The 13536-nt window shown below is 37.6% G+C and overlaps 1 protein-coding gene across 1 annotated transcript; it reads left to right on the top strand.

The window, feature by feature from the left end:
- The first annotated feature begins 593 nt into the window (after positions 1–593).
- Positions 594–3885, top strand: LOC110920354 (thylakoidal processing peptidase 1, chloroplastic). Its single transcript, XM_022164568.2, has 6 exons — positions 594–1671; positions 2691–2759; positions 2838–2906; positions 2995–3081; positions 3193–3260; positions 3347–3885. The coding sequence occupies exons 1-6, from the start codon at positions 1009–1011 to the stop codon at positions 3456–3458; spliced, it is 1068 nt and encodes a 355-aa protein (XP_022020260.1). The 5' UTR covers positions 594–1008; the 3' UTR covers positions 3459–3885.
- The last annotated feature ends 9651 nt before the right edge of the window (positions 3886–13536 follow it).

Below are 13536 nucleotides of genomic sequence, written 5' to 3' on the forward strand. Positions count from 1 at the left end.
ACATAACGTCGGACACGACCGGCACAACTTAAATGCGTGCCAACATAAATGGCGCGAGCTACGGCCGAAGCTTGATCGTTTCAAAGCCTACTACGAAGTTGTTCCGAGCGGTGAGTTAAGCCACGAGGACCGGGTTGCGGTGACGAACATTGAGTTTCGGGGCAAGGAACGAAAGCCGTTCGACAAGCTCGCGCTTTTTGAAATTTACCTAACGCTCTAGGTTTTTTAATATTTTGTAATCGTTTTTAGGTTTTTTTGTAATTTTTAGGAATTATGTAATTTTTAAGAATTTAATAAAATTTTAGGCTGTTTTTTAATGTTGTGTGTATTTTTTTAATTTTTTGTATTTTTTTAATAAACTGCCAAGCCACGCAGTTCACCCACGTCCCACCATACCCCCTGGACACGTCACTCACCAATAGGAGGGCTCAAACTCCACATGTCAACTCATACCCCAACCCCGTCTAAAGTTAGGTGGGATTAGATGTAAAAAAATTGTTTATCAAAAAGGTTAAAAACTTAAAATCCAATTAAAAAGTAAATTTGGTAAAACAATTTAATTTATATGATTATATTATCCAACAATAAAATAATGTGGAGAAAAAAAAGAGTTGATCAAGCTAAGCCGTCACGTATAAACAAAACAACTTCCGAGTCTTTGTTTCACTTTCCCATTCTTTTCGCCTCTCATTCGCCGCCGCTTCCCGGAGTTCTCTCCGTCACTTCCCGGAGATAACTCACCGGTCAACTACACAAATTAGGGTTTCATCCTCCCTCATTTTCCCCCGATTTCACCTTCAATTTCTTCAATTTTCCCCAATTTCACTCTCAATTCCTTCAATTTTCGTCTGATCTAAACCTCCAATTCAACCCTACATCTTCAATTTCTTCAGTTCGTTCAATTCCAATGGGATATTTCACTTTATAAGCTTCCTGTTAGCCTCACAAAACCTAATCACCGTAGAAAACATTTTCCAGATCTTCATCTTCTTAATCAGAATTGCAGTTATGGCGATCCGATTCACTGTTTCGTACTCCGGTTACGTGGCGCAGAACCTAGCTTCCGCCACCGGAAAAACCAACACATGCCGGATTTTTCAAGACGTTTTCGTTCGTCCTCGTGTGTTTCAGAAGCCGGATCGAGATCCAGGCTCCGTCCATCGTCCGGCAGCGTTTCCGCCGTCTGTTAGCTCCGTTTCGTCTTACGCGACGATCGCCGGTGAGTTTTTAGGCGTTGAGAGTTATTCTAAACCTTCGCCGCTTGTTGTAGGATTGATTCATTTAATAAAGTCAACGACCGGCGGCGGCGGTGGTGGTAGTGCCGGAGTGTTAGGTATTTCGCCGTTGAAGGCGTCGGCGGTTATTCCGTTTTTGCAAGGGTCGAAGTGGTTACCGTGTAACGAGATTAATAGTGTTGAGGTGGATAAAGGTGGTACTAAAACAATGAAGGAGAATAAGCCTGTTAGTGAATCTGTGAAGAGATGTGATGTTGTTGTGAAGGACAGTTGGTTTAATAAGTTGTTGAATGTTTGCTCTGATGATGCTAAGGCTGCTTTTACAGCTTTGAGTGTGAGTATATTGTTTAGATCGCAGTTGGCAGAGCCGAGGTCGATTCCCTCGGCTTCTATGAGTCCTACTCTTGATGTTGGTGATCGGATTCTGGCCGAGAAGGTATAATTTAAATTCTGATTGGTGATTTATATTGAAATTTGTTTAGTTGTTAGTGTTTTATGCATGATTTGGGGTTGATATATGGTTAGATAGAGGTTATTTATGTTCTAATTGATTTGAAGTATGTGGGAACTTGTATTTTTTTAAGGGTTTGAAGGTGTTATCGAGTAGTTGTGTCGTGATTTGCTAATAATATGTTAAAAGTAAATGGTGATTTGTGGTTTCGTTTGATGGATTTAAAGGTGTGATCAAGTGATTGTTTCTTTGATTTGCTAATTCCTCAAAGTAAATGGTGATCTGTGGTTTCATTTGATTGCTTTATGGTGTTATTATGTAATTGTTTCTTGATTTTTCAATCCCTCAAAGAAAATGGTGAGCTGTGGTTACATTTGATGGATTTGAAAGTGTTATCATGTAATTCTTTCTTGATTTGTAAATCTGTAGAAGTAAATGGTAATTTATGGTTTCATTTGATGAATTTTCAAGGTGTTAGCTTGTAATCGTTTTTTGATTTGCTAATAGTAAATCTAGATTTGTGGGTTCATTTAATTTTTAAGGTGTTATAACTGTTTCTTGATTTGCTAATCCCTCAAAGGTGTATGGTTATCTGTGGTTTCATTTGATGGATTTTAAGGTGTAATCAAGTAGTTGTTTTCTTGATCCACTAATTCTTTAAAGCAAATAGTAATAATATATGGTTGCATTCGAAGGATTTTAAGTGCTATCAGACAATTGTTTTTTGATTTGTGGTTCTGTTGATGACTTTTAAGGTGTTATGTGTAATTGTTTCTTGATCTGCTAATCCTTCAAAGAAAATGGAGATTTGTGGCTTGATGGATTTAAAAGTGTTATCATGTAACTGTTTCTTTGTTTTCAAGCCCCTCAAAGTAACTGTTTTTTAAACAAGCTAAATGAAACACAAATATCATTGATATAGCTGGATATAGTAGTAGATGGAATTTGAGAAAGCAGTTTGATTTTAAGAACACGATTTTGAGTTTTGCTTCTTGTTAATGTAGGTATCATATGTCTTTCGAAGGCCAGAAGTTTCCGATATTGTAATATTCAAGGCCCCTCCTGTTCTTCAGGTCAGATTTTAGTTCATCTTCATGGCTATCTTGTTTTAGGTTATATCATCTCATTGTTTTCGGTCTATCATGATGCAGAAATTTGGTTACAGTTCCGGTGATGTATTTATAAAAAGAATTGTAGCAAAAGCTGGAGATCATGTTGAGGTAAGATTATAAAATAACAAATTTATCCTCTACATATTATAGCACTTATCTTTATGTCTGAAATGGTACTTTCATCGTAAAATTTTAGGTTCGAGGAGGTAAATTGTTGATAAATGGTGTTGCCCAAGATGAAGAATTCATATTAGAGCCATTAGCTTATGAAATGGAACCTATGGTACTTTCTTTAACTTAATTAATAATTACTTCACTCTTTAAGTTCTTGTTTATGCTCATAATTTTCAAGATTCAATCGTTAATCTGGAAACACTGTTTTTTTGTCATTCAGGTTGTGCCGGAAGGCTATGTTTTTGTTTTGGGTGACAACCGTAACAACAGTTTTGACTCGCACAACTGGTAATGATCGGAATCTTAATGTTTTACTTTACTACTTGGTTATATACAATGGAATGATCTTAATGCGTTTGTATGTTATTGTGTAGGGGCCCGCTTCCTGTAGAGAACATTGTAGGTCGGTCTGTGTTTCGATATTGGCCACCCACAAAACTGTCGGACACCATTTATGAAGCAAGAAGAGGTGTTGCACATTCTTGACACGAGTCATCCTCCCTATCTGTATGTGAATCTTGAATCTCAATTCGTGAATCTTGAATTCAAGTCCTGAATCTGGAATCTCGAATCATGAATTCTAAATCTCGAACGATGAATGTTGAACGACTCCAAGCATTGTGAATACTTTACCTCGTTGTTTTGTGGGTATTAAGAATTGGACGATTATGTCCATCTACTGTTTAACTGTTTTGATGCCAATTTGTGGCGGTTTAGGGTTTGTTTTTTCGCTGTTTGTTTCCTTTGATTGTTAAATTCAATGGAACTAGTGTCCGAATCAAATTCATAACCTATTTGATTCTCACTTAGACAAAGATGGATTCATCCATCATGCAGTCATGTTGTGTCAATGTCCTGTTGAGGTAACATTAATAAATTGTTTAATTGCATACATTGTATCAATTCTTTTATACTTGTCATAGTTACTTGACAATTTCTTGAAGAAACGTGTAGTATATTTTGACAATCAAGCTCAAATCAATTATTTTTGTATTTTTTGTATATAGATTTGTGTTTGTATGTGCTCATCATTCTCTCGCATCTTCTTCTTCTTCTTCTTCTTCAACAACTTAACTGATTGTCGCGAAGTCTAGTAGAACAAATGATTTGTATGACAATGAGTCAACTATTAGTGATAAAATGATAACCATGTATACTTGGAACTTGATGGCTGTAAACGAGCCGAACTGAACCAGGTTGGGCTCAGGCTTGGCTCATTTAAAAATGATCCTTCGTATTTTCCATTCAAGCTTCAATGTGAGAGAAGTTTGGAATGAACATGCAACCAAATTTTGAACTTAATTCCTTCACTTAATTTTTTTTTTTTTTAAAATTAAACTTCATTAAAACAAACCTCCGAAAACAGACGACCCCGACCCAAACGGCCAAAGGACCAAATTACAACATATACAAGGGATATATACACCAGTCCTTCCAACTTAGATATTTACATGAAGATCTATATTTTAACCATTCAAAACCTCTCGATTTAATCTCTATCAATATATCCTGTGTACTTCTCCTGATCTGCTTGAAAACCAACTCGTTCCTGCTTTTCCATATACACCAACACGAGATAATAATCAGTCCACTGATGATCTTTTTTGCATTTTTCTCCCCATGGAAAGAATTTTTGAGTATCCAATAAATCTTTGAATTCAAAAGCGAATATCGGAGGAATTTTACACCAAACATTAATTGCCGTCCACACCCTTATAGCCACCGAACAAGCTGTGAACAAATGATCCACAGATTCCTCATACTCGTCGCAGAAAGGGCACATAACCGATGCAATCTCCACGTTCCTTCTTCTTAAGTTGACTTTGGCAGCAAGCCTATCCAAATTACCTCTCCAAGCCATAATATTACATTTAATGGGTACCCATTTGCACCACTTGAAATTTGGGAGTTGGTTGTTTCCCCTATCATGAATTAATGTCTTTTTAACTGAATTCACCGAGAAGCCATCCTGCCCGTTGATGTTCCAAATCCATGAATCCCTATCGTTTGACAATCTAACCATGTTGACAGCTTCTTTACATTCGTGCCATTCTTTAAGTTCCGTATCAGTTTCTGGATGTCTTACCAAGTTCCAAGCGAAGACACCATTTCCCTGTCCTGAATCAATTCTTTCTGAAACCCTGCAAGATTTAAAAGATTCCAAAGTAAACAGATGTGGCCATCGTTCCGCGAATGGAAGATCACCCATCCACGTATCTATCCAAAAACGGATATCATCCCCATTCCCCACTTTACCCAATATAACGCGATTTAATCTTTTCCCATTTAAATTCAATTTGGAGACCAGTTTCACGATGTTATTCCAACATCCCGCATACTTACCATTTAAAGGAAGGAAACTTCTTTAAATGTTCTTATCGTGACAAGCTTCCACTACTTTCCTCCATAAACTTTGAGTTTCGACCCTGTATCTCCAGCCCCACTTATAAAGGAGCGCCTCATTGACTTCTTTTAGTCTACTAATACCTAACCCCCTTTTTTTCTTGGGCCAAGTAACCCAATCCCAAGCCACCCAATTCATTTTACTATTATCATTAGATCCCACCCAAAGAAACTTTCTCATCTTCGCTTCTAGATTCTTAATAATACCAACCAGAGCTTTATAAAAAGAGAAGTAATAAATAGGGAGACTCTCCAGAACAGAATTGATAAATGTAAGTCTCCCCCCTATAAACATCGTTTTAGCCTTCCAAACCGATAACCTTTTATCAAAAACTTCAACAATTGGGTCCCAATTGTTGATTCTATTCATGTTGGCTCCCACAGTGATACCCAAATAGGAGAGCGGAATGTTACCAGTATTGCACCCAATCACATTAGCCATATCCTTAATATCCCCATTTTCCACCCCCAACCTATATAGGTTTGATTTATGAAGGTTAATTTTAAGGCCCGAGCACAAATAAAAAATCCTGAGACATCTAGCCACGTTAGTCACGTTATCTCTATCCCACTCACCCAAAATAAGAGCATAGTCTGCATAAAAGAGATGCGAAATAATCGGGCCATCCTTAGGAGCTTGGATATCTTTTAGAAATCGTTCAAGCCCTGCTTTGTAGAAAATGCTAGACAGGGCTTCCATAACCAACAAAAACAGAAAAGGAGATAATGGGTCTCCCTATCTGACCCCTTTGGAGCAATTGAACTTAAAAGTAGGGGAACCATTCACTAATATCGCTGATCTAGCCGAAGCTAAAACCCCTCCCACCCATTGACGCCAAAGGATCGGAAAACCATCTGCCCATGATACCCAGCAGAAAACCCCAACTCACGTTATCATAAGCCTTTTCAAAATCGATTTTAAGAAGGAAAGCCTTTTTTTAACTTTTTTAATCCAAGAGATAAGCTCATTGTGTAGGGGCCCGCTTCCTATAGAGAACATTGTGGGTCGGTCTGTGTTTCGATATTGGCCACCCACGAAACTCTCGGACACCATTTATGAAGCAAGAAGAGGTGTTGCACATTCTTGACACGAGTCATCCTCCCTATCTGTATGTGAATCTTGAATCTCCATGAATCTTGAATCTTAATTCATGAATCTTGAATTTCAAGTCATGAATCTGGAATCTCGACTCATGAATTCTAAATCTCGAACCATGAATGCTGAAAAACTCCAAGCATTGTGAATACTTTACCTCGTTGTTTTATGGGTATTAAGGATTGGACGATTATGTCCATCTACTATTTAACTGTTTTGATGCCAATTTGTGGGGTTTCGGGTTTGTTTTATGTCCGTATTTTATGTTTGACCGGTTCTCGGGTCGGATCGGGTAATAGTAGGGTAGGGTCGGGTTTTTCCTTTTGCTCACCCCTAGGACTTGGATTACTCAGTTTGATTAAGTGAGTACCCCGAAAGTGCTCGAAATTTATTCTGTTGGCCGTTAAAATGTAAAATATAAATAAAAATGACGTGGTAAGGATAGTCACTCCGTCCTAAAAAAGCGAATTTAAATAACCTAATATATAATAATAGGACCCACACGTCCTACACGTTGGAAATTCGGTTGTTTTCAGTTCAGTTATTACGATGTTAACACGTTAAAATATGGATGAGCTCAGTACCGATAACGACACCGAAAGTACTGATCCGGAAAATCATCGAAATTAGGTATCGGCACCGAAAATGCTCGGTACAATACGGTATGGTGTTTAAAGGTAAATATCAATAAATACAGGTATGGTGCTAGACCGGCGTCGAACCGAAAGTAACGATTCAGAAAACGGCAAAAGGTGGGTACCAAATTGGTACTGAAAATGATTTGGTATTGTAAATTTGGTACCGATACAATACCGGTTTGATTACAGGATTTGATACGATTTGCTCATCAATATTCTAAATATCCAAGTTAATTTTACATGCTACAATTCATTCATTACAGAAAAAGACAAAAAAGAAAGCAAAATAAGTTGTTGTGTATATAAAACCTCATCCAAACGAAATACAGTTTACTTATTGTGTGTATGAAAAGTAATCTAAATGGTGCAATTACTTGTATTACTGCGTTGCTACAGGATTTGATGAGCTCTACCGAAATCCCCCAAAGTGGGTACCAGTACCGAATATACCTAGTATGGTACGGTTCGGTACCGATTCGGCACCGGTATTTGAGGGTAAAAACCGGTGAGTACCGGTGCCGAACCGGTACCGAAAGTACACCGGTTTGATAAATTTGATACCGGTACCGGTACCTGATACCTTTTGCTTATCTCTTACTAAAGTTACTATTCATTACATTCAAATTTTAATATATAGGTAATTTACTAACTTATTTGCGGTGGATCCGCATGTTTTAAAAAAGGGATTCATATATATATATATAAGGGTAAATTACACTTTTCGTCCTTTATGTTTGTATCGAATTTCAATGGATAGCCTTTAACTTCCATAATTACAGTCACAATCCTTTAATTGGAAAACTTATTACACTTTTCGCCCTTTACAACTAACTGGGTTAAAAATTTAAGTTATTTCTGATCATGTAACTTGCACATGAGGGTAGATCGGTAATTTTACTCATTTATTTACAAAATAAAAAAATTATATAATATACACATACAACCCTATCTCATTCACTTAGCTACCCCATCTCTTCAACCAACCTCACCACCAAATCCAGCCGCCAGCACCACCACCGTATCCCAACCACCACCACCACCACCACCGAATTGAGCCCCACCACCACCATTGTATCTTAGCCACCACCACCGTATCCCAGCCACCACCACTGAATCGAGCCCCACCACCACCACCCGCCGTATGCAACCGACCCCTACCCCTACCGAGAAACAAAATCCTAAATGGAACCAATATTATAAAACAAAAAACCCTAAATCTGGACTCCGCTTGCAGGTTCTGCTTTACAAACCACCAGAGATGGCGGCGCACCGGCAGGTTTGTTGGCCGGTTCGTTTTTTCGACATGTTTATGTAGATCCAACAGGTTCATGAACATGTGCTTGTTATCAATTTCTTATTGGTGGTTGCAAATACCCACCACGTCATCTCAGCATACTGCTTCAACAAAGCTCGATCATCCACATATTTCTTAAGCTCAGAAGTCATCCCAGAAACACGCACAGGATCTGACTCTTGCCCAATCCTACCGATAAAGATGGTTGTCGCAGGTTCGAATTTCCACTATCAATGGGGCCCCTTTTGTTATTTAAAAATGGTGGATTAGGTGGTACACCTACATCTGATGGCTGACGTGCTTGTTGCAAATTCTTCTTTTGCAATCCATATCCATGGAATACCTCATCATTCTTTGGTTCTGATATGAGTGGTTATGAACTCTAGTCTTCAATTCATGGCGGCGGTGTTTGTAGTTGATGCGTAGATTTGGTGTTTCACAAGATAGTTTTTTTTTTGTTTTTTTTTTTTGATGCGTAGATCTGGTGCTTCACAAGATAGTTTTTTTTTGTTTTCTTTTGAGAAAAATGCCCGGATAGTCCCTGTGGTTTCGTATTTTTTCATCTATAGTCCCCAACTTTCTAAAATTACCTGAATAGTCCCCAACTTTTCATTTTTTGTTCCCAGATAGTCCCTGGGTCTAACTTCACTTTGTTTTCTCTGTTAAGTGGGTATGAAATGACAAAAATACCCTTTCCTTTAAAAGGCCAAACCACAGGGACTATCCGTGCATCTTCTTCATTTTTAAAGAAAAACCCCACCACCACACTTCATCTTCAACCTCCACCCACCATCACCCTCCTCCACCCTCCACCATCACCACCACAGTCACCTAAACTGCCATAATCATGTCCGGCGAAAAAAATAATAAAAAGGAAAAAGAAACTGAGAAGCAAATAAAAATGAACTGAAAAGGGCTCACCGGAGCCTCACTGCAGAATCCCACCGCCGTAAACAGTCGTCGGTCGTCGCCAGAATCCCACCGGCGACGTCGTCAACCATCATCATGTCATCATCATTGACAATATCATCATCTGTCATCCGTTCATGTCGTTGCCGGCTCCGCCGAAGCTCCTCCGTAAATTTCATCTATTGTAAATTTATATACCATAATTTATGATTACAACAGTCTATAACTTGAATTACAAAAGGAAAATGAAACAAATCTGATTATTATTATTATTATTATTATTATTATTATTATTATTATTATTCACAATTAACTAATTCCAGTCAAATAGTCAAACCTCAATCTCGATCTCTATAATAATTCTACAAAATTATAAAATATATATGAAATATGATTACAACAGATGAAATTTACATAAATGAAATGAAAACCTAAATAGGAGTGGTCAAAATTAAAAAAGATACATAGTAAAATGTAATTGAATAGTGTACTTACAGAAGAGAAGAGGATATAAAACCCTAATTTGTTCGATTTGAATAAATTAGGGGAAATTGAAGATGATCTGGAGGTGAATTGAGTTAGATCTATGGTTGGAATGAAATCGAGAGGGAAATTGGAACAAATTTTTGGTTGAAGAATGAAGAGGGGGAGAAAATTACAGCACTTGTTGATGATGATGAGTGAATTAACAATTGGGGGGGGGGGGGGAGCTTGAAGCCAGCAAAGCAGAGTGATTGTGTGAGAGAGGGGTTATCAGGAGGGGTAGAGAGAGATGATGATATTGTGTGAGAGATGATGATGGTGGAGGGTGGAGGAGGGTGATGGTGGGTGGAGGTTGAAGATGAAGTTGAAGTGTGGTGGTGGGGTTTTCCTCTAAAAAATGAAGAATATGCACGGATAGTCCCTGTGGTTTGGTCTTTTAAAGTAAAAGGGTATTTTTGTCATTTCACACCCACTTAACAGAAATAAACAAACTGAAGTTAGACCTAGGGACTATCCGGGAACAAAAAATGAAAAGTTGGGGACTATTTAGGTAATTTTAGAAAGTTGGGGACTATAGGTGAAAAAATGCGAAACCACAGGGACTATCCGGGCATTTTTCTCTTTTTTTTTTAAATTCTTTTAAAGTTAAAGATTAAATTACCCTTATGTGACCAAAGTTAACTGAAAAATTTAATCTAGTTAGTGGTAAAGGGCGAAAGGTGTAATGGAAGTTATTAGATTATCTATTGCAATTTGATACAAACGTAAAGGACGAAATGTGTAATTTACCCTATATATAAATAAATGTATTACACAAAATCTAGCATAATCACCATAACGCTCTCATTCTCAGACGAAAAGGTAGGGTTTTTTATTAGGGTTTGGACGACCTATTTGGAATATTAGCTTACATATGCTTCGATGCATGTTAGTTTTTCTTTAGATTCGGTGTTTACGCTTAATAGCTTATCATTCGTCATAAATCAAGAACCTGCATGCTAATTATTTCTCAAAATTAAGTTATTAGGGTTTGATCAGATTATTCTTTAGGTGAAATATATATATATATATATATATATATATATATATATATATATATATATATATATATATATATGCTTTGGTTCTTGTTATTTTATGTTTCGTGTTGATCAAGAAAGAACCTGCCTGCTAATTATTTCTCAAAATTAGTTATAATTAGGGTTACATATACATGTGGTTTGATTCTTGATCAAGAAAGAACCTGCCTGCTAATTATTTCTCTAAATGCTTGCTTTTTTTTTGACGGATAGGGGCCGGCGAACGTTGCAATGGACGAAGACAGGGAGGAATTCTTGGCGTGGAAGGAAAAGTGGGGCAAAGAGTATCCTACCAAAGAGGAAGATGAACGTAGATTCGAAACCTTTAAACAAAAACTCCGTGAAATAGAGGCTTTTAATAGAAGCTCAGCACGTTGGAGGAAGGGTTTGAACATGTTTTCGGACCTCACTGCTGAGCAGTTCAAGTTAGATATCCTCGGATGCAAACATCCTACCATGTATAAAGATGTCGGGGGTGACGAGGTCATGTGCTGGGGAAGTTCAAGTAACTATTTTTCAACCCAAATCATCATTACAACATTTAACAATATGCATCTAATTTTCTTTGTAAATAATATATATGTTATAAGGTGATGATGATGATGAAGACGAAGATGCCGATACCATAGAGGAGTATGCTACAGTCAAACGCCAAAGTAAGTTCAGTTCCTCTTTACCCATTCACATTCAAGCATAACATGATTTTTCAACAATGTTGTAAATGATGATAATATATATGTTAGGTCATGATCATGAAAAAGATACCAAAGAGGAGGATGTTAAACGCCAAAGAACAGGCTGCTGTAAGTACTATATTATTACCCATTCAAGCCAATTGATCATTACAAGATTTAGTAATGGTAATTCATGTATCTTTTCTTTGTACATAATATATATGTTAGGTGATGGAAATGATACCAAAGAGGAAGTTGCAGCAGTGCCTATGGAACCGGAACCGGAAAAGGCAGAATCGTAGGAAGTGTTATCCAAGTATGTTCTAGGTGTTACAAATCTATTTGGTCAACAAATTACAAAACTTTGACATATAGTTAATCTTTACCAAACCTGATATTTACTAGTTGTCTTTGATTATTATTAGTACACAAGGTGAATCTTAAATGGTCACCTGTGTTGTGAACACTTTTTCTTCCTTGTGTAATGTCTGGTTCTTTGCAACCATGTTTGGGATTGGACAATCATTCTTATCCATCAGTATCAGTCTGTTATCTGACAGTTTTATGGCTATTTGTGTTGGCCCGAACTGGATCTTGATCTCTAAAATGAGCGTGATAAAATAAACTTGCATAAACAATAACTTGAATGTATGTACAAATCGAATTGAGAGTAAGTGATTACAAATGAAACTACTTGATCCTATTTATAGTTTTCTACGGGTACGAATGAACAGACACGTCTCTTCGTGAAAAGTCATGTCTCTTGGATGTGTGGTTATGATCAATCCTTGAAGAGGTGTGATGAATCTTGTCCGTTCGCTCCAACCGGTGTGTCTCCTCCTTGGTCTTGCCTTGCACCGATTCGGAAGTGTTGTGAGGGTGGACACACCCTTTCGGTTTAATGATGGTAGTTACCATCTTCCATTTTGTCAACTTCAGCCCTTGTAGTTTGTAACCGCTAAGTAATAATTTATTCTAACTATCTAACTATGTATGAGATGTTAAGAGATTAACCGGTTTCATTCACCCCCTTAATCTCGAACATCCATAAGTTGCTTTAAATCTTGAATTCCGAGCAGTTCCCTCATTGTAGCAAACTTGATCCTTGCTAGTGTCTTTGTTAGTATATCTGCTCGTTGTAGTTCTCCACTTATGTGTTCCACAGTGATATCCTCGTTTTCCACACATTCTCTTATGAAGTGATAGCGTGTATCAATATGCTTGCTTCTTCCATGAAAGACTGGATTTCTCATGAGTGCTATTGCTGAAACATTATCTACTCTGAGTGTTATCTTCTCTTCCTTCCAGCCTGTGATTTCACTTAACAATCTTTTAAGCCATAGTGCTTGACATGCTGCTGCAGTGGCTGCCATGAATTCTGATTCGCATGATGATAGTGCCACTGTCTGTTGCTTCTGTGTACACCAGGTTATAGGTGATTCTCCAAAGTAGAATACCAGACCAGTTGTTCCTTTTCCTTTGTCTGTATTAACTCCAAAACTACTGTCACTATAACCTGTGATCTTACATCCTCCTTGTCTTTTGTAGATGATTCCATGCTCTTTAGTTCCTTTGATGTAACGTAGTATTTGCTTTACTGCTTTCAGGTGTTGTTCTTTTGGTTCTTGCATGAATCTACTAAGTAGGCTGACTGGGTAGCAGAGATCTGGTCTTGTATGCAATAAGTACCTGAGAGAACCTATCAGGCTTCTGTAATGTGTTGCATCTACTATATCTCTTTCTTCAGTCTTTGTTAATTGAGTTCCTGGAGTCATGGGAGTCTTTGTGTCGTTGCAGGATAACATATCAGCGTCTTTGAGTATCTTGTTGATATATCCTGTCTGCTTGATGCCTATCTCACCCCCTGCTTGAATTACTTCTATTCCCAGATAGTATGCTAGCAATCCTAGATCGCTCATATCAAATTTGTTCTTCATCTGAGATTTGAAAACATCTATCTCCTTCTTTGATGTTCCAGTGACTATCAA

Source organism: Helianthus annuus, chromosome 2 (assembly GCF_002127325.2).
Source record: "Helianthus annuus cultivar XRQ/B chromosome 2, HanXRQr2.0-SUNRISE, whole genome shotgun sequence".
NCBI classification, from domain to species: domain Eukaryota; kingdom Viridiplantae; phylum Streptophyta; class Magnoliopsida; order Asterales; family Asteraceae; genus Helianthus; species Helianthus annuus.